Source organism: Heloderma suspectum, chromosome 5 (genome assembly GCF_057233095.1).
Source record: "Heloderma suspectum isolate Gila_16-S chromosome 5, 16-S_ref, whole genome shotgun sequence".
Lineage (NCBI taxonomy): Eukaryota > Metazoa > Chordata > Lepidosauria > Squamata > Helodermatidae > Heloderma > Heloderma suspectum.
Window position 1 is genome coordinate 152,730,843 of NC_139462.1, and position 20,577 is coordinate 152,751,419.

General features: G+C 44.4%; 1 protein-coding gene across 1 annotated transcript in view; it reads right to left on the minus strand.

The window, feature by feature from the left end:
* POU6F2 (POU class 6 homeobox 2) overlaps positions 1–20,577 on the minus strand; it is a 475,368-nt gene that overhangs the window by 117,478 nt on the left and 337,313 nt on the right. The window contains exon 5 of the mRNA XM_084860397.1: positions 384–715. Within this exon, the coding sequence (XP_084716523.1) occupies positions 384–715 (332 nt within the window). The remainder of the gene's footprint in view (positions 1–383; positions 716–20,577) is intronic.

Sequence of the window (20,577 nt, forward strand, 5' to 3'; positions counted from 1 at the left end):
CATTTTAATGTATCAAATGTAGCACAAATCCTCTCTCTCAGCGTGCACCTGCTGCTTATGTGCTGCTAAATCCATCCAATGTGACCTTCCCTAGAGACTAGAAGCCCATTTGTAAAAAATAAAGAAGCATTACAACACAGCTCCTGAACAGCACATACTTTTTTTTAACCCTGAAGCTTTGGCAAAAAGGCACTGTTACACAAATGTTTAAATAATATTCTGAAATGCAATAAAGTAATAAGCAACATGGAAATGGGAATTGCAGGGCAAAACTGAATGAAAACTGGTGTGAACAATTCCTGAAACAAAATGAAGAGATAAGAGGAGATGCAAACTTCGGAAGTGGTGGCAAGAACACATTCTCAGATAATCAGGAATCCTACCTGGAGTGGATTTGGTGACGTGAGAGGTGAGGGAAGGCCATGTCCTGGTGACTGGTTGGGCTTCTGAGGGGAGCTTGAAGACTGCTGAGCTGGTGGCGGTTGGCTCTGGCTCTGAGATGGTGGCAGTGGTTGCTGCTGCTGTGGTTGTAGCTGCTGCTGCGGTTGCTGCTGCTGCTGCGGTTGCTGCTGCTGAGGCGGTTGCGGCTGTTGCTGAGCTTGATGTTGTGGCTGGCTGGCTTGCCCTTGCGGTTGCTGGCTAGTTTGGCCCTGCTGCTGCTGGAGCTGCTGAAGATGCTGGAGCTGCTGAAGCTGGGAATTTAGGGATGAGGTAGCTGCAAGCACAGGAAGTCAAATTAGAATGACAAAGGGTTCTTCATGTGGATGGCAAAATACATGTCCAGACTCTGGATCACAGCCAGAAGAACAGCGAGAGAATTCAGAATTCGGCCAGCTGTGCTCCATGCCCATAACTAGAGAAAAGCTTGAAAATGTGAGTATAGTAGAACATCCCCTGCCATAAATGCAACCACCGGGAGCCCCCGCCGAGATGCAGAGTTTGAGGGTGCGTCCCGATGAGAGGCTTTTGTCGCGCCAATACACCGCCTCCTTCACAGAATTTTACAGGGGGTCCGGACAACATTGTCTTCCACTTGTAACACTCCTGTGTTTTCCTACTGTTTCTTCCATCTTTTTCCTTACTGCTAAGGTGAAAAAGGCAGAATAGCTGCATGGCACCTTCTGACTGGTAGCTCTAGGAGCCCTCCATCTGGAAAAACCCATAGTAACAGTAGATCTCACAGCTAGCGCACTCTTCTCCTGGTCTAACTTGCATAGCTTATAGGGAAATACTGTTAATGTAGACAGAGAAGGCACTGTTGATCACTGTATTACCCAGCCAATCTATCCTCTCTTTTGTCCTGGTGTGTCCCAGGTCGAGCCACCAGATCTATGGGCCAGGCTCTTCTGACCCACACTTTACTTCATGGATTGCAGTGTCTCGTTATCGTGCATTCCGGGACATTGTTTCACAGCCGTGGAACTCCCTTCCCCTACCATTACAGTTAACTGAGAGTTTGGAGGTGTTTAAGAAAGGTTTGAAAGCTTATCTTTTTGAGTAGGAGAGGGAGCGGTTGGTTGTTTTTGAGGTAAAGTATGCTGATTTTATGTTTATCTGGGTTATTAAGACTGTTGTAATTTTGAGTTAAGTTTTACTAGAATTATTGTAATTATGTATTTTAAACTGTCGAGTTATTTCTTTTACGTATAGCACTTTGTGACAAAGAGCTATATAAGAAGTAGTAATAGTAATAGTAATGATAATAATAATGATGATGATTATGTCTGCGGAAGAAAAATGGAGTCTGGATGTCATGGGAGCCAAGAAAGTATAGAGTACAGGAATACAATACACTGTACGGCAGGCCTGCATAGCTAGTGACTTGCCAAGCCAAAGAGAACCTAACACGCATGCTTGGCAGTTCACCAAGGCTAAAAAAAATGCTGGGTTTGCTGCCTGCATGGGACTGAAAAAACAGGGCAGGGAGGGTGTCAAGCACCAAAAAAACCCAAAATACATGGTTGGTAGGCTGTGATCAGCTTGGTGGGCCACAATCCATGAAGCCCTCCTGCAAGGAGACTGTGTCAAACCATATCTTCACTCTTCTTTCTGAATGAATGAATGAATGAATGAATATTATGCTTCAAATTGTGTGATCAGGAATTTTCCAGCCATCAGTGTAGTCCAACAGAAAGTGAACTGAAGCTGGATTCAAATTCCAGCATCCTTTTGACTTCATACAACAGCTCTGGACAAGTCGATGTCTCAGCTCCAGTTTTGCATCTGTAAAATGGAAACACTGGCACTTCACCACTTGCATCATGATGATGGGGTAACTGTCATGCACTTTATTTAAGTCCTAAAAGAAATATATAAATGACAGCCACAAGCCAAGAAAGAAATTCCTACGGGTCTCATTGTGCAAATGGATAAGAAGAACACAGCCTAAATTTGTTACAGCTGTTTTATAGCTACAGAGCTCTTGTGTGCTGTTGAAGGATATTAAAAGGAATAAAATAAGATTCAGTGCTAAAGTGCAAAGTTGCCTGGAGGTCCTAAATGATTATACATGGGAGCATATGCATGGTGCCAAAGAAATTAAGATGCACATCAGAATAAAACAGATTAAGACAAGCGCTTCAGCAAAGAGCCAGAGCCCAAGAGATTTACAAAACAAGTGTTGTATTAACTCTGGGCTCAATCTAGCCGAATGCAAGGATTTTAAGTCCCACTGATTTAAATGGGATAAAGTTAAGCACATGTTTAACTCTTCCATTGCAGTCTGTCTGGCTTAGGTCTTTTTAAGTTTAACTGGTGGGATGGTGCTCCACTGTAATTAAAATAGTACCCAGAAATAGAATCTGGCTTGTAATTCATCATGCTGTGGCTGCTCCATTTTACTGTTTTCGGTATTGCTTTTTTATTGTTATTTTAGTTGTAGTTGTTTTTTAATAGTGTATTTTAAACAGTGTTTTTAAATATTGTTATAAATAAACTGTGGAGAGATTTTATTATATTAAAGCAGTATATAAGTGTGTGTGTGTGTGTGGGGGGGGTATTTTCTAAATTTCAGAAGGCTATGGAAAAAATTGTGTGTGTTTTGAAAAATCGTTTTTGTTTTTTAAAAATCAGTAGACTCTGTGATTGTTTCAGGTCTACCCTGACAGATTTTGGTAGCTCTTCTTCATGATTACCCCAGGCTTCAGATCTTCCAGGTATAAACTTCAGTGTGATGGAATGGTCAGTCAAGCAGTCTTGGGGCACAATCCTATGTATGTTTAGAGGGAAAAAGTCCTACAATCCCAGCATTCCTGAGCCAGCCAGGCTGGCTGGAGAATGCTGGGAGTTCTCTGTTCTTTCTAAGACATGCACAGGATTGCACCTTATTCTTCCTTTGTCTAATGTTGTCAATAACCAAATAATGACACCTACTTCAGTGCTGATGTCTTAAATTCAAATCCTGCTTGAAGTTACTAGTACCAGCAGGAGGTTTTAAGGTTTGCCACCATGATCCAGCAAGAAAGACCTGTGCAGCCTTCTGTGTGCAGTGCTGATGTAATTATTGATTGGAGTCTGGCTGATACACATCCCGGCCTGCATTGTGTTACTACGTGGCATTACTGAACTGGCTGGATGTATCTTTTCATGCAAAACGATGCGGGGACGCACAGCAGTACTTGGGCCCACGAGCATGACTAGCTGTCTGTAGCTAGGCTGCAGCCCCCATTGTCCCGAGTGGCTGGTAATGATGGGAGTTGTAGTCCAACACATTTGGAAGGTGCTAGGTTGCCAAAGGCTGGTCTACTCTGACAGCAAATCACCAAGATCTCAGGCAGAGAGTCTTCCCCAGCCCTCCTATGATGATTTGGAGAAGCCAGGGGCATGAAACAAGCAGTCTCCTATCGAGCTATGGTATTCCCTATCCCAAAATCTGGCCAGGAGGACTGCAAACTTCAAATACTGAACCTCACTTGTACCTCACCAAACCTACCAAAATGGCATGGCTCAAATAACTGAGCAATGCTTCTTACGGCATGTTTTTTTTTTAAATGAAAGATCTGGAGACCTGGCTCCAGGGTCAGCCCTACCATGAGGCAGAGTGAGACAACTGCCTCAGACAGCAGAGACTGGGAAGTGGCAGCAAGGTATTGGAGGAGAGAGCTGTATGCCACTGGAAGAGAGAGGGCTGTATGCCACATGGCCTGCAGTGTGCTCCTTATGCTAGCCTGCCGCCTTTGGGTGCAGTGAGGGACACCGTCCCATCACCAGTGTCGAAGAAAGATTCAACTGCCAGCTTTTGTACATAGAATTGGCATGGGGCACCATCTTCAGGCAGCAAAATGTCTTGGGACGGCCCTCCCAGCTCCCCCTCAGACACAGCAACCAAGAAATCACAACCCCATGGGCAAAGATCAAGCCTGCTTGAGAGGACTAAACCACTGAGCCCTATTATCCTGATCTTCATAATTGAGCAGGGATTTAAACCTAGGGTTCTGCACTGCAATTTCAGCATTATTCACTAAATCACATTGGTTCTCAGGGCCAGCCCTACCATTAGGCAGAGTGAGGCAGTTGCCTTAGGCAGCAGATGCTGGGAGGCAGCAGCAAGGTGTTGCAGAAGAGAGCTGTATGCCATGCAGCCTGCCCTGTTCCCCTAAGTAAGACTGCTGCCTTCAGGTGTAGTGGAGGATGCTGTTTCATAGCTAGTGTTGAAGCTGTTCGTTCTCCAGTGAAAAGTAGTGAGGAAGGAATCAGTACTGGCATACTCTTGTCCATGGACAGGCAAAGGTAACGGAGCCACGCTGGATAAGGCCAGGGGATCTCTATGGGTCTTGTACAAAGTAACAAATGTTAGACAGCTACTTAAAAAAAAAATGAGGGATATAAGCAAGCTTGAGGAGCCATGCATGATCTCATTGCAATCTATAATGAGAAACGAACTCCATTGCTTGTACTATCTATAGTTTGTGGGAGGCAGTGTGATTGAGTAACTTGACAAAAGCATAGTGAATCAGCTTCAGAGATCTAAATCAAGCATATATTCGTATCTGCAAACTGCTATAAAAAGATGTGCATGACATGAAGATGTACATGTTTAGTGTAAATGTGGTATATACCAAGATGTCAAACAGAGGTATGTCTAAGTCATGTTCTCGCCAAGAACTAGAGATATTTCATACCCATGAAGTCAAAGCATCTGTCCAAGCGGTGGTCACAGGCGGATGAAGAAGTGGATTAAGTTGGATGGAGACAGACAAAAGGCAATTAATGAGGTTGAACATTAATGGAAGAAAATAGGGATAATGGCAAATCATTCACTCTGAGATTACTCTATCTATCTATCTATCTATCTATCTATCTATCACATTTCTATACCACCCAATACCTGAAGCTCTCTGGGCAGTTCTATGGGTATAGAGAATAGGCTGCTAAGAAAAGATTGGATATGTTGAACCAGTCAGGATAGCCCACTGACAGGGAGTCTGCTGTGTTATGAAGTATTCTTAGTATCGCAATTAATCTAGCCTTGGTGATGATCACATCGAAGACATTTCTTCTGAATCCAATAGAAATAGGATGAGGATCTACTGCCTCAGGCAGCCTTCTCCAACCTGGTGCCCCTCGCCCATGTTTTGGACTACAACTCCCAGCTTTCTTGACCATTGGTTATGCTGGCTGGGGCTGATGGGAGTTGAAGTCCAAAACATCTGGAAGGCATCAGGTTGGGGAAGCCTGGTCTAGGATACGTAAAATGTTACTACAAAAAAGTTCCAAACCAGTAAGAATAATACTATCTTTATATTTAGGATAATCCCTATCCCATTGTCATACATGTTCTTAGCGAGGTCTGTGTAGGTTAGAGAAATTCAGATTTTGCCATTACATTTTCCAATGAGAGTAAAGTGGAGCCTCCATGTTCAGAAGCAGTGTACCTCTGAATACCAGATGCTGGGATTAAACAACAGGGATAGCCATCACTGTCCTGGGGCTTCTGAGGGGCATCCGCCTGTCATTATTAGAGGCAGAACACTGGAGTAGATGGACAGCAGGGTCTGATCTAGCAAGGCAATTCTTAATTTATCCATGGTTCAGAATACAATCAAGAGTTGTGAGAGCTCAGTCTGCATCCTAAACAACTTCACATAGTTCAGTTGCTGCACACTGCTTGATTTTGTCTGATTACTGCAGCGTACATGTGCTGGTGGGTGCATAAGGAAAAAGATACTTTGGGCATCTGAAGGAACCCTGTTTCACATCTTTTATTGTGTTACTTTTCCCTACAGCCTTTTATTTCCATAATTGTGCAGAAGTTACACAATTGTGCCTTAATGTGAAATAATGCAATGTACAATGGACTAAAAAGGAGAAAATCATACATTAGGGCTATTCATATTTGACTGAGCAGAGAATTTGGATCTTGATGTTTTGAGAAGACTAATCCTTTTTTCCACTCCCCACCCCCACCCCCACCCCCAAGTGGAGAATGGATTTACTGTATATATTGCCTCAAACGGAAATGTGCAACTAACTTAAGCATCTGGGCCTGTGCTGCAATTGACATGGCCCTACTTTTCTTATCTTGTTTATCTTTTAATGAGCTAGGCTCCTTTTCTTTCTTTTTAAGTAGATTTCTAGGGACTGAATGCATACAATGAATAAGCTAATGTAAGCCTGCTTTTACACTGCTTCCCATTATGTAAGGAGAGGTGTAGCCTGTTAGCAAATGGCTGTGCCCCCCCCCCCCCTTCATGCTCAAATATCTTTTTTCGAGGACTGAAATGAAAGTTGCTGGTTTTTATATGACAGTGTCCAACGAATAGGAAGAAAATGAGGGTGAGGATGAGACTTGATAGCTCAACAGATTACTAATGGGATACAGAGCATATTACTTCTAGATCAGTGGTTCAAATCCAGTCTAGGTCAATACAAGGAACAAAAGTCATGGCATTCTGATGGCTGCAGAGTGCCTGCCCTATATTATGAATTGGCTATACACTGCTTGCATAGGGCCATCCTACCTTAAAGAAACAAACAGCCTCTGGCTCCTGTAAAAGTGTGTTTGGGATTTCAGGGTAGAAGAATAAAAAAGTAGACCCAGGATTGAAAACTTCCCTGCACCGCCTATTCTAAAATAATTTTGTGCTTGTGATGGGATTAATCTGCCTGGTGAAGCTACAGAAACAGTAAACACTGGTGATTGTGTACATGGACATGAAGGCACAGAGAATCTTCACAAACTGGCAAGAGTTGATGGGATTTCATCACGCACTGCCTGGCCATTACAAAAAATCACCAACTGATACTGGACAATGTGAACTGATCACAGACATTTCATACATTCCTCAGCATAGCTTCCATATGAACTCTGTTCCTGGGAAGTTATGCATAGCCTCCAAATGGAGAATATGTACACTGACCAACGGCTATGTACACTTCCCTGATTACTTTGCATACATACAAATTCTCCAAATCACTGGGACCCAGCCAGTTCATGCAGCCAGTTCATGCACATTCTCCACACCTTTGTAAGCACATCTTAATGCTTTTAGCTCAGGGGTGGGCAACTTCTGAGGGTCTGGGGGCCAATTTCTGCCCCCTGGAATCCACCAGGGGCACACCTCTGCTGTCAAAATCATTGTGCTGCCAAATTTTAGCGGCATGGTGGCAGCAAAAAAGCAGCATCTTCCATTTCAAACAACACTTTTGTTTTCCATTTCAAACAAGTAGAGAGCATATACATGTTTTAATGCAAAATTGTGCCCTTGGAAGCCCCTTGTTTTAATTGGAAAATGCAGCAGGGGTTTCCGCCACCAAAATCTGGTGGCATTTGGCAGTGCAGGAGTAATTTCGGGGCTGTGGTGACCCCAAAAAGGATGAGGGACCACATGCGGTCTGCATTTTGCCTAGGGGCATAGCTAGGTTCTTAAAAGATCTGAGGCACAGGCCCACAACACAAATTTGCATCTCTCTCTCTCCCCTTCCCTCCGAGACCTCTAATATATGTATGTGTGTGTGTGCGTGTGCATGTGGTATACGTGTGGTGCACTTACGTGTGTGCACAGATTACATACAGACATACATAAGAAGTGTGCACTGACCCCCCACCCCACTTCAACTCAGACCCTGATTCAGTGTTTTGGAAAACATCCCGCTTCTGCTCAGGCCAATTTGTAGTCAGTCCACTTCAGCTCAGCACCAAACCTGAGTCAAGGTTTGGAAAAATGAGTCTTTATGCTACCTGTTGACTTCCATGGGAAATTAGGAAAAAAAAACACCTCTTAACTTTTTTCTCTTGGTCAGAACTGGATGGTAATTTCAGGCATAGTAGCCCCCTAGAACGGGATTACACCTGCCCAATGTCAGAAAAATAGGTGCAGGGTTTGTATTTTGATTTTCTTTTAAAGGGAACTGCCAATAATGTTGTTATTCCTTGGAAGACTTGGATAAAAATCTCAGGATTCATTACCCCATCAGAGGAGATGATGCCTGCCAAATTTCAGAATGATAGCCACAAGGGGTTTTGTGCAAGGGTGGCCTTGACATTTTGAGGTCTCAAAATGAGGACATACTTCTCTCTCTATGTTTCTCCTTGTGGACCATTGTTCTGAAAATTACAGACAGCTTAGAGGTGTCCCTAAGTAAGAAACCTGCAAAGTTTCTGAAGGATATACATGCATGCAAATTTAGAATGACTAGAATTTATTTACATTTCACCAATGTTAGCAGCAGGGGAACATGGGTGGGAAGGTGCTACTGCACTCACGTCCTGCTTGTGGGTTTTCTGTGGGCATCTGATTGGCCACTGTGTGAACAGAATGCTGGACTAGATGGAACTTGGTCTGATGCAGCACAGCTCTTATGTTCTTAAATACAGAGTGCTTCTGAGCATATGCAGAATGCTTTTCTTTCACCACTGAGCACTTACATTCTCCCCCTACCAATTCTATTCCCCTCCATGCAACCATCCCTCCTCATCCTACCATCCTCCAGCAACTCTTCATAAAAACAGATGTCTTGTTTTGTGCAACTCTCCTCTACCTCCTCCTTGTTGTGCACAAGTTCTCATTGTGTCTTCCTCCCCATAACTTCATTTGTGCCAAGACTTCACTAGGATTCAGCCAATGAGTCTGTTTTCAAAACTAGGATTAAGTTATGGAAAAACTCTGAGCATGTACTAAGTGCCGTTCCTTCACCACTGAAGCTAGAGTTCATGCAATGCCCCTCCCCAATGACAAAACACGCATAGGACTGAGCTGAAAGGGTAGTCAATTAATTAGCTGGAACTAGGTAGGCACTGTATTAAGCTTGCAGTACCATGCTCACAACTCAGGATTTATTTCTGAGTAAACATGCAGAACATCAATGTGCAAACTTTCCTGCAAAAGTAACTTGTGCTAGAATCCTATGCACACTTTCCTGAGGGTAAGCCTAATTAAACATAATAGGGCTTCTGAGTAGGCATATATAGGATTGTATAAATTAGTACCCCCTCACGGATCGCTGCCTTGTTGTGGTGAAGGGGCTTGCATAACTCAGTGAAGCCATAAGCTATGCTGTGCAGGGCCACCCAAGACAGACAGGTCATGGCAGAGAGTTCTGACAAAATGTGGTCTACTGGAGAAGGAAATGGCAACCCACTCCAGTATTCTTGCCAAGAAAACCCCATGGAATGTATCACAAGGCTAAAAGATATGATGCCGGAAGATGAGACCCCCAGGTCAGAAAGTGTCCAATATACTACTGGGGAAGAGCAGAGAGTATTTCCAAGTAGCGCCAGAAAGAGTGAAGCAGCTGGGCCAAAGCCAAAAGGACACTCAGCCGTGGATGTGTCTGGTGGTGAAAAGAAAATCCGATGCTGTAAAGAACAATATTGTTTAGGAACCTGGAATGTAAGATCAATGAATCAAGGTAAGCTGGAGGCTGTCAAACATGAGATGGCAAGATTGAACATCGACATCTTGGGAATCAGCAAACTAAAATGGACAAGCATGGGCGAATTTAATTCAGGTGACCATTATATCTACTACTGTGGGCAAGAATCCCTTAGAAGAAATGGAGTAGCACTCATAGTCAATAAAAGGGTGGGAAAAGCAGTACTGGGGCACAATCTCAAAAACGATAGAATGATCTCAGTACGAATCCAAGGCAAACCATTCAACATCACAGTAATTCAAGTCTATGCCCCAACCACTGAGGCCGAAGAAGCTGAGGTTGATCGGTTCTATGAAGACCTACAACACCTTCTAGAACTAACACCAAAAAAAGATGTCCTCTTCATCATAGGGGATTGGAATGCCAAAGTAGGAAGTCAAGAAATCACCGGGATAACAGGCAAGCATGGCCTTGGTGTACAAAATGAAGCAGGACAAAGGCTAATAGAGTTTTGCCAAGGGAACACGCTGATCATAGCAAACACTCTTTTCCAACAGCACAAGAGGCGACTCTACACATAGACATCACCAGATGGTCAATATTGAAATCAGATTGATTATGTCCTTTGCAGCCAAAGATGGAGAAACTCTATGCAGTCAGTAAAAACAAGACCTGGAGCTTCTTGTTGCAACATTTCAGCTTAAATTGAAGAACGTAGGGAAAACCACTAAACCATTCAGGTATGACCTAAATCATATCCCTTATGAATATACAGTGGAGGTGAGGAATAGATTTCAGGGATTAGACCTGATAGACAGAGTGCCTGAGGAACTATGGATGGAGGTCTGTAACATTGTTCAGGAGGCAGCAACGAAATCCATCCCAAAGAAGAAGAAATGCAAGAAAGCAAAGTGGCTGTCTGATGAGGCTTTACAAGTGGCTGAGGAAAGAAGGGAAGCGAAAAGCAAGGGAGAAAGGGGAAGATATACCCAACTGAATGCAGAGTTCCAGAGAATAGCAAGGAGAGACAAGAAGGCTTTCTTAAATGAACAATGCAAAGAAATTGAGGAAAACAACAGAATGGGAAAGACTAGAGATCTTTTCAAGAAAATTGGAGATCTCAAGGGAACGTTTTGTGCAAAGACGGGCATGATAAAGGACAAAGAAGGCAAGGACCTAACAGAAGCAGATGAGATTAAGAAGGGGTGGAAAGAATACACAGAAGAACTATACAGGAAAGATCTGAATGTCCCTGATAGCCATGATAGTGCGGTCACTGAACTTGAGCCAGACATCCTCGAGAGTGAAGTCAAGTGGGCCTTAGGAAGCATTACTAACAACAAAGCTAGCGGAGATGACAGTATTCCAGCTGAGCTATTTAAAATCCTAAAAGATGATGCTGTTAAAGTGCTGCACTCAATATGCGCTCATTTCACATGCCAGCAAGGTGATGCTCAAAATCCTACAAGCTAGGCTTCAGCAGTATGTGAACCGAGAACTACCGGAAGTACAAGCAGAGTTTCAAAGAGGCAGAGGAACTAGAGATCAAATCGCCAACATTCGATGGATCATGGAGAAAGCAAGAGAATTCCAGAAAAACGTCTATTTCTGCTTCATTGACTACGCTAAAGCCTTTGATTGTGGATCACAACAAACTGTGGCAAATTCTGAAAGAGATGGGAGTACCAGACCACCTTATCTGTCTCCTGAGAAACCTGTACGAGGGTCAAGAAGCCACACTAAGAACCAGACATGGAACAACTGATTGGTTCAAAATTGGGAAAGGAGTATGACAAGGCTGCATATTGTCGCCCTGCTTTTTTAACTTATATGCAGAGTACATCATGAGAAATGCCGGGTTGGATGAATCACAGGTTGGAATTAAGATTGCTGGGAGAATTATCAACAACCTCAGATACACAGACGATACCACCCCAATGGCAGAAAGTGAAGAGGATCTAAAGAGCCTCTTGTTGAGGGTGAAAGAGGAGAGTGCAAAAGCTGGTTTGAAACTCAACATTAAAAAAACTAAGATCATGGCATCTTGCCCCATCACTTCCTGGCATATAGAAGGGGAAGAAATGGAAGCAGTGACAGATTTTACTTTCTTGGGCTCCAAGATCACTGCAGACGGTGACTGTAGCCATGAAATTAAAAGACGCTTGCTCCTTGGGAGGAAAGCTATGGCACACCTAGACAGCATAGTAAGAAGCAGAGACATCGCCTTGCTGACAAAGGTCCGTCTAATCAAAGCTATGGTTTTCCCAGTAGTAATGTATGGCTGTGAGAGCTGGACTATAAGGAAGGCTGAGCGCCAAAGAATTGATGCCTTCGAACTGTGGTGCTGGAGAAAACTCTTACGAGTCCCCTGGACTGCAAGGAGGTCAAATCAGTCAATCCTAAAGGAAATCAACCCTGACTGCTCACTGGAAGGTCAGATACTGAAGCTGAAGCTCAAATATTTTGGCCACCTAATGCGAAGAGAAAAGTCACTGGAAAAGACCCTGGAAAGACTGAAGGCAAAAGGAGAAGGGGATGGCAGAGGATGAGATGGCTAGATAGCATCACTGATGCAATGAATATGAACTTGAGCACGCTCCGGGAGAGAGCGCAGGACAGGAAGGCCTGGCGTGCTATGGTCCATGGGGTCACGAAGAGTCGGACACGACTTAACAACTGAACAACAACAACAGTAAATTAGCAATATTTATCTCCCCTTCAACAAACCAAAAACTCGTATTTTTATTAAACTTTCTGTTCATAGGAACATAGGAAGCTGCCTTATACTGCGTCAGACTCTGGGTCCATCTAGCACAGTACTGTCGACACTGACTGGCAGCAGCAGCTCTCCAGAGTTTCAGGCAGGATTCTTTCCTAGCCCCCCCTACCCGGACATGCTGGGGATTGAACCTGGGACCTTCTCCATACCAAGCATCTGCTCTACCACTGAGCTACAGCCCTTCCTATTGCTGGATAATGGCAACTGACAAATAAAAAAACCCCAGATTCGTTTCTCTGCAACCATGTGAACCCACTCTTCTCAAAGACTTGAGTGAGGAGAAGGAGAAAAACCAACCCTCTTGTCTGTTTCTATAAAGTCAAATACAGTTCAGAACTTCTCTTGACCATGGAAGAGAATTCTCTTTAAGAATTCCCCAAGATATGCTCTGGGTGGAATAAAGAAGAGAAAGGAAGAAAGAACAGGATGGAGGGGGGGAAGAAAAGAAGAATGCTGATTGGAAATGCAGGCGGGGGGCCCGCTGAGAGAATTCCATAAGCCAAGTGGCTCCTTTCAGAGAGGTAGTACTTCAGAGGAATTTAGGAGGCTGTGGAGGGTTTGCAAGGATTGCACGTACTTTAACTTTATGAGGTGAGGTGGCTGAGGGCTTTTTCTAGCTCTTTTAAAAAACTCTAGAACCTTTTTTAAAGCCTCAGCAGTTCCTCGATCATGACGACATAGGCCTAACCCTCCTTTTGGAATAATTCGAGTCCTACAGCTATTTCAGAGAAATTAAAGTGGAGGGGGAGAAAGAAGTTTGTGGAGGGGGATTGGATCCTTTGCTGTACTGAAGCTACTACTCTGCAGAAGCCAAAGTTTCCAGTTTGGGGCAGTGAAATCAGATGCTGTGTGAAATACCAGTATTTCACATGAAACTCTTTCTTCCCTTCCATCTCCGTCTTCAAAATTTCATTGCAAGCAAGCTCCCAACAGTGGGCATGTAAGAGCAGAAAAGTAGAGGGAGAGAGTTTTTTTGCACCTCAAACAAACAAACAAACAAAACAAAACCCTATACCAGAGATTAGGGATAGTGACCTGCCAATGGACACCTTAAACACCTTCTGATTAAGATCTCTAATCGCCTGTGTGGCTTGATAGTTTTTACTTTTTTAGTCAGAGAGGCTGCCAGGTCCCCAAATTCCATGTACTTATGTAGAAGCACAAAACAATTATAGTTCTTTGCTTTGACAGATTTTCTTGAAAAAAGCAAATTTTACCTGTGACTAGCACAAAAGGCACTGGGCCTAACTGTCTGAAATTTGGCAGGTTCAATCAGCTCCATGGGTGCTACAAGGTTTCCAAATTTCATGTATTTATCATACTAATTTTAAAAAGGTATGGAAATTTCTATTTTCCAATGCAAGTCAATGGGAAAATGTAAAAAAAAAAAAAGGGCAATTAGGACAGTTCAAAAGATTCGGCGCCCGTGCCCAGGTGGACCTCTAATAATTGATGCCCCTGGTTTTGCCCATCCCTATTTTAGACCATTGCACTTATATTCTCCTGCTGGTTTTACTTTGGTTTTATGCGTTGTAGTGTTTTTACTCTTTGCTGCTGGCTTTATCTTGGTTTTATTATGTGCTGTTTTAGTCACTGTTTTATTGTTTGTATTTTATGTTTTTAATGTATTGTACACGACCCAGAGAACACGAGTTATTTGGTAGTTTAAAAGTGCAATCAATCAATAAAACTACCAGTGCTTTCAGAAACTTTTTCTCATTTACTGACTTGCCCATGAACTCCACTCACAGGTTCCCTGGTGGAGGCTTTCTTGGGTTAAAACTTCCAGCTTACACCCAATTTCCAGGGCCCCATCTACATGGCACTGCTTTCACCCTCCACTCCATCGCAACTGCACAGAAATGCAGCATGAAACTAGCATGCCCGGCGATTAGGGGTGCACGAAAGTCACTTACCTGGTCTCGCAGCTTTTCGCGGTGGGGGGGAGGCGCTTCGCTGCTCTCCCCGTGAAGTTCAGGCTGGGGGGGGAGGCTTCCCGCCTCGCCCGGCCGAAATTCAGGCCAGGGGGGAGGCTTCCCGCCTCGCCCGGCCGAAATTCAGGCTGGGGAGGAGGCGCCTCGCCTCGCCCGGCCGCGAAATAAAAAGTAAAAAAAAAAAACGCCCCCGTGATAGGCTACGTGACGATTAACGTAGCCTATCACGGCTGACTTTGCAAATCTAGCCGTGATAGGCTACGTTAATCATCACGTAGCCTATCACGGGGGCGTTTTTTTTTTTTATTGGAATGGCGGCGGCAGCAGCCGGTCGAAAGATCGGCTGCCGCCCCCGCCCCTGACAAAGACCCGACGAACCGCCTCCGGGACCCGCCGCCAGGAGGGACATTCGGGAAAGGTAAGTCCCGTCCCGGGGGGGTGCGGAGAATTTCTCCCCGAAACTTCTTCGGGGGGCCGAACACGTTGGCGCTCGGCCCCCCGAAGTTTCGGGGAGAAATTCTCCGCCAACCCTACCGGCGATACACTCGCCATTTACTGTGCGCTTCCCAAACAGACTTGCTGTGCCCCTTTTTTTGCCATTATACTTAAATGCGCAGCTGTGCAGTCCCGTGAGCATAGGGGTGCAACACTTCATTGGCTGTTTTGTATTTTAGGGGTTGTGTTGTGTCTTTCCCTCCCTCATTAGTTAAAAATTGGTTGTTCTGCGCTCCTTCATTTCCACGCCACCTGTATGTCAGTTCCCCAGCGTGAGACTCTCGTGATGGTTTGCACTCCCAAGTGTGAGTGGTACATGTCTACCCATCACTCTGAAATGGTGGCTGGAACGAAGATGGTCCTCCCCCAAGAACCCCCCCCCCAGCCCTTCGGCACTGAGTCCAAAAGCAACCGTTGCAAAGATACGAAGCTGCAAAAATGTGCGAAAGTGTGATTAAATAACTGAAAACGCCTCTCGGTGCCTCTGTAACTGCTCAGCTGCGAAGGGACGGGTGGAATAAAGGGTGCATCACAGAGTGATGCAAGCACTATGCATGCCTACAACACTCCCACCACAAAATGCAAAGTTGGTTCGGGAAAGGGACAGACAGCCCACAATGGTGGGGAAACCTGAAGCAAACCCCCAGAATTGAAGCAAAACGCCACCTTGGAAATCCACAGTATCCGGGAGAAAACCATGGATGGCTGCGAAGCGGCGAATGCATCATCTGTCCTGAGGAACCTTGATTCGCAGCCGCCCTGGAGTAAAAGGCTCATGTAGATGCGGCCCTGGTCACACCAAGCTCTTTGAGCCAAAATCTACTGGGCCATGTGTTCTAGTGTTGATTTTGTGTTCCCTGGACTGTCTTCTTTCCCTCCTGGCCTACTTCCCAGGACCCAACTCCCTGTTTCTTGGCTGCCTTGGATTGGCTATGACCTTGGTTACTCCTTACCTTAGTTCTGGTAGACCTTTGTGCTCCTCAACTCGATCATAGTGCTTTCACAGTTCTTAACCCTGACTTTCTATTGTCTATGTTCTGTCTCCTTCTGCTGGCTCCAATTCCACAGCTCCCCAGAATCCTCTACAATGTAGACACTACTTACCCAGCTAGGGCACTAATCCTGCACGGGGTTTACAACTGACAGTTCCCAAAGAGCACAAGCTCCTAAATAAGAGGTGCTCACTGAGAGGCAGGAGTGACAAAACTCTTGTCCCAGGCAGCTGCCTAAATCCACCTTGTAGCAAAGCTGCCCCTGTTCCTGTTGGAGCCAGCCACAGGCTTCACTTCCTGCTCTGATCAAATCTAGATTGTTTTGCTTAAATAGTCACTATGGCCTAACGATTAAAGGTAATAAAACAAAATATTAAGGAAGAAACTATAATAATTTATTCTGAGTCTGTGGTGTCTTAATATTGTGAAGCATGGAGAAACTCACATGAAAAATGATTGATTCTATTACTTCAAACTTTCTCCTTCCTACCAGACTCTATAATGTAGAAGACTGGAATCATTTTTAAAATGTTCTAGTTAAGAAGATCAACTAAAGAAGGACACAAATATACCTGGAGCTTCTCCCACTTGAAGGTAACTTAATTGTTTTCTTTTCCTCTTTTGTTTATGACAGTATTTTTGATTCAGTTTCCCTGTGTGAACTGTAAAAACTGTACTAACTTATTTTAAATGTCCAAATGCAGGAAAACTGCTGAAAAAATTAGATTTTAATACACTGTTTGCTTCCTCAGTGCAAATGGGAGTTAAAACACCATATTGTATAGAAGGCTGTAACATCATTCTCTAGATTGGTTTGACTCATGAAAAAAGGTATCAGAGAAACATTGGGTTTTTTTTCATAAAGTGAAAAAAACATCCCCACATTTTTATTTATTTCAGTTTATCTCCCCTTGAAGCAGGTAACAATTTAAGGAAAGAGGATACAATAAAAGTGCAATACCATATATAAAATACCCAGTCGTCCTGGTCCAGCTCCAGATACATGCAACAACTTATGGCCCATTTTGGGCATACTCAGCAAAAGATGCATTGCAGCCAGTTCAGTGGGATCCACCTGAACATCACAATTTAGAATAGATGTGAGTAGAATATGTATTCAAATGCTCATTCTCCTGCATGAAGGCCACACATGTAGAAGCGAGCTTCCACACATAGACCTCTCTCGCTGAATGCAAATTAGCTACTTAATCATGGATCCTGAATGCTATTCTAAACAGGATAAGTGTTCAGCATTCCTAGCCAGAATTCAGACACCTGTAGGGGAAGGGAGCTGAAGGGAAAGGGAGCTCCACAGCTGTGTAGCTACTGAGCAACATATGCCTTTACTGTTGGGACTTGGTGCATGAATGCTACAGTTAAGCAGGCACTCTTGGTTGCTATTGAAGTTCATGATAAGACAAAAGAGAGAAGGCAATCTCTTAGAAGCCACTAAGAGTTTTATAGTTCAAACTGGGGAGGGGGGAGGGAAAGTGGTGTACCACACAGCAGAATAACGGAGAAAAAGCAAAGCCAATAGTATTATTAAGGAGGTATTATTAAGTGAATTATTTCACTTAATTGAAATAATCACATATTCTTCCCCTGCTCACCCATGACTCTGTTTCTCCCTTCCTCTGTTGTTTCCCTGTGTGTGTTAGGGCAGTATTCAATGGAGCCGTTCCTCCTCCGCTGGTTCCGTTTGCAGGAGTGACAGCTTGCTCAATGGGACTTTTGCACTTCTAAAAATAACCCTGTAAATCAGTGGAAACACTAGTTTCCAGATTGGATTCCCTTCTGAGAGCTTCACTTAAGTACCCCATTCTGGAAATGAGCATTCATGTTCATTTTGGGTTATTTTTAGAAGTCTGAAAGCCCCACTGCACAAGCAGTCGCTCCTGTGAGTGCATGGGCACGATAGGGTATTACCCTTAGATTGTAGGCCCCTCTGGGTAGTGACCTTTCTAACATGTTCTTTCTAACGAACACAGATGGCAGTGGCACTATATACAGTTGTTGTTGCTGCTGCTGCTATATTATTATTATTAATTTTATTATTATTATTCCATGATTATAAAAGTAGTCAAAAGAACATAAGTGTCATGCTGAATCAGACCAAAGGCCTCTCTCAGGTGTCCACAACTCACAGCCTGGGGACTGCATGCACCCCAAGGCCTTAACTGTAGCCTCCCACAGGACTAGACTCTCTCCACACACACACACACACCCGGCATCTTAATATAGATTGCTCTTTTCCTGCCATTGCTACCACCCTGCTTCTCATGTTCCCTAACAACTGGTATTCAAAGGCCAGCTGTGGTTTGTTTTCATGCAGTGCCATGCCACAATAGCTCTTCAGGATTTGCCCCTCCCACCTAGTTTCTTCAGGAATATTCAGTGGATGGGTTTGGCTATGTTTGGGGTTTGACTGATCACCATATTGATCACCCCCCCCCCCAGCTCAGATTGACTAATAACCCTGGTGTGTTTGTTTTGCTCTGCTCTCCCTTGATCATATGATTTGGCTTACTTGCTTGAATAAACAAGAATTGGGCCTGGTTTAAGTGTGACACCTGGCATGCCTGAAACATGCCCATGTAGAATCTCACATGCTTGGCATCACATCCAAAACAGTGCGCCATCTTCTATGAATGCAGCATTAGGATGCCAGCATGGAGCCTTCCTAGGGCATGAATCCCTAGCATCCTAATGCATCATATGCATGAGCCAGCATCCCAGTTTAGACATGAGTTGCTCGGTAATCAAATTGCAATGCTGTACCCAACTTCTATTTGTTGTGGCACGCTAGGCCTGGATTATGTAAACTGTTCTGGGCTGAAGTGACATTGGCCGAACATGTTGAGACCAGGCAAAATCTAGAACAAATTATTAAGCAGTCAGAGTGTGAGCATCTAGAAAAGAAGGCATTGATTACTAAGAGCCAACATGGGTTTGTCAAGAATAAGTCATGCCAGACCAACTTTATATCATTTTTAATACTAGTTTGGTAGATCATGGAATGCCATAAACACAGTATATCTTGATTTCAGCAAAGCATTTGGCAAAGTTTTCCATGATATCCTTGTTGACAAGATGATAAAATATGACCACTGGCACTGTTAGCTGGATCAACAGCTGGTTGAAGAACTGTACTCAATGAGTGCTCAATAATGGCTTTGCATCCTCTTGGAGAGAGGTCTTGAGTGGAGTGCAACAGGGCTGTGTCCTAGGCCCTGTGCTGTTTTTATAAATGACCTGTATGATGGTCTAGAGGGGTTGCTTATCAAATTTGCAGATGACACAGAACTAGGAGGGATACCAACACAACAGACAGGGTCAAGCTGTCTTGACAGAGGATCTTGACAGACAGGCTGGAACATTGGGCTAAAACTAACAAGATGAATTTCTACAGAGATCAATGTAAAGTCTTGCACTTAGGTGCAACCCCCCACCCTACCCCAAAGGCACAAGTATGGGAAAAGGGAGGCTGGGTTTTGCATCAGTACATGTGAAAAGGATCTAGGTATCACCGTATCACAGCCAGCAGTATGATGTGGCTGATGAACAAGCGAATGCATTCTTAGACTACATTAACAGAAGCATAGTGTCAAGATCACAGGAGGGAGTAGTTCTACTCTATTCTGTGATAGGATGCATTTGGAGTGTCCAGTTCTAGGTGGCACATTTTTAGAAAGACATTGACAAACCCCCTTCATGGATCACTGCCTTGTTGTGGCGAAGGGGCTTGCGTAACTCAGTGAAGCCATAAGCTATGCCGTGCAGGGCCACCCAAGACAGACAGGTCATGGTGGAGAGTTCTGACAAAATGTGGTCCACTGGAGAAGGAAATGGCAACCCACTCCAGTATTCTTGCCTAGAAAACCCCATGGAATGTATCACAAGGCTAAAATGAACTTGAGCACGCTCCGGGAGAGAGCGGAAGACAGGAATAGGGATGGCGGAGAATTTCTCCCCGAAACTTCGGGGGGCCGAGCGCCAACGTATTCGGCCCCCCGAAGAAGTTTCGGGGAGAAATTCTCTGCAGCCCCCCACCCCCCGCACCCCCCCGGGACGAGACTTACCTTTCCCGAATGTCACTCCCGGCGGTGGGTCCCAGCGGCGGTTCGGCAGGTCTTCGTCAGAGGTGGGGGCGGCAGCCGGTCTTTCGTTCCTTATTTGGTCGCTGAAGTCTACGTAAAGATTACGTAGACTACGGCGAAAATAAGGGCAACGCTATTTGCGTTGCCCTTATTTTCGCCGTAGTCTACGTAAAGATTTACGTAGACTACAGCGACCAAATAAGGAACACGAATGGCGGCTCCCTATGGGGGCCGCCATTTGCGTACACGTTTTTTTCTTTAAGTCACCCGTGATAGGCTACGTGATGATTTACATAGCCTATCACGGCTGACTTTGCAGATCTAGCCGTGATAGGCTACGTTAATCGTCACGTAGCCTATCACGGGGTCATTTTTTTTTTTAACTTTTAATTTCGCGGCCGGGCGAGGCAAGGCGCCTCCTCCCCGGCCTGAATTTCAGCCGGGCGAGGCGGGAAGCCTCCCCACCA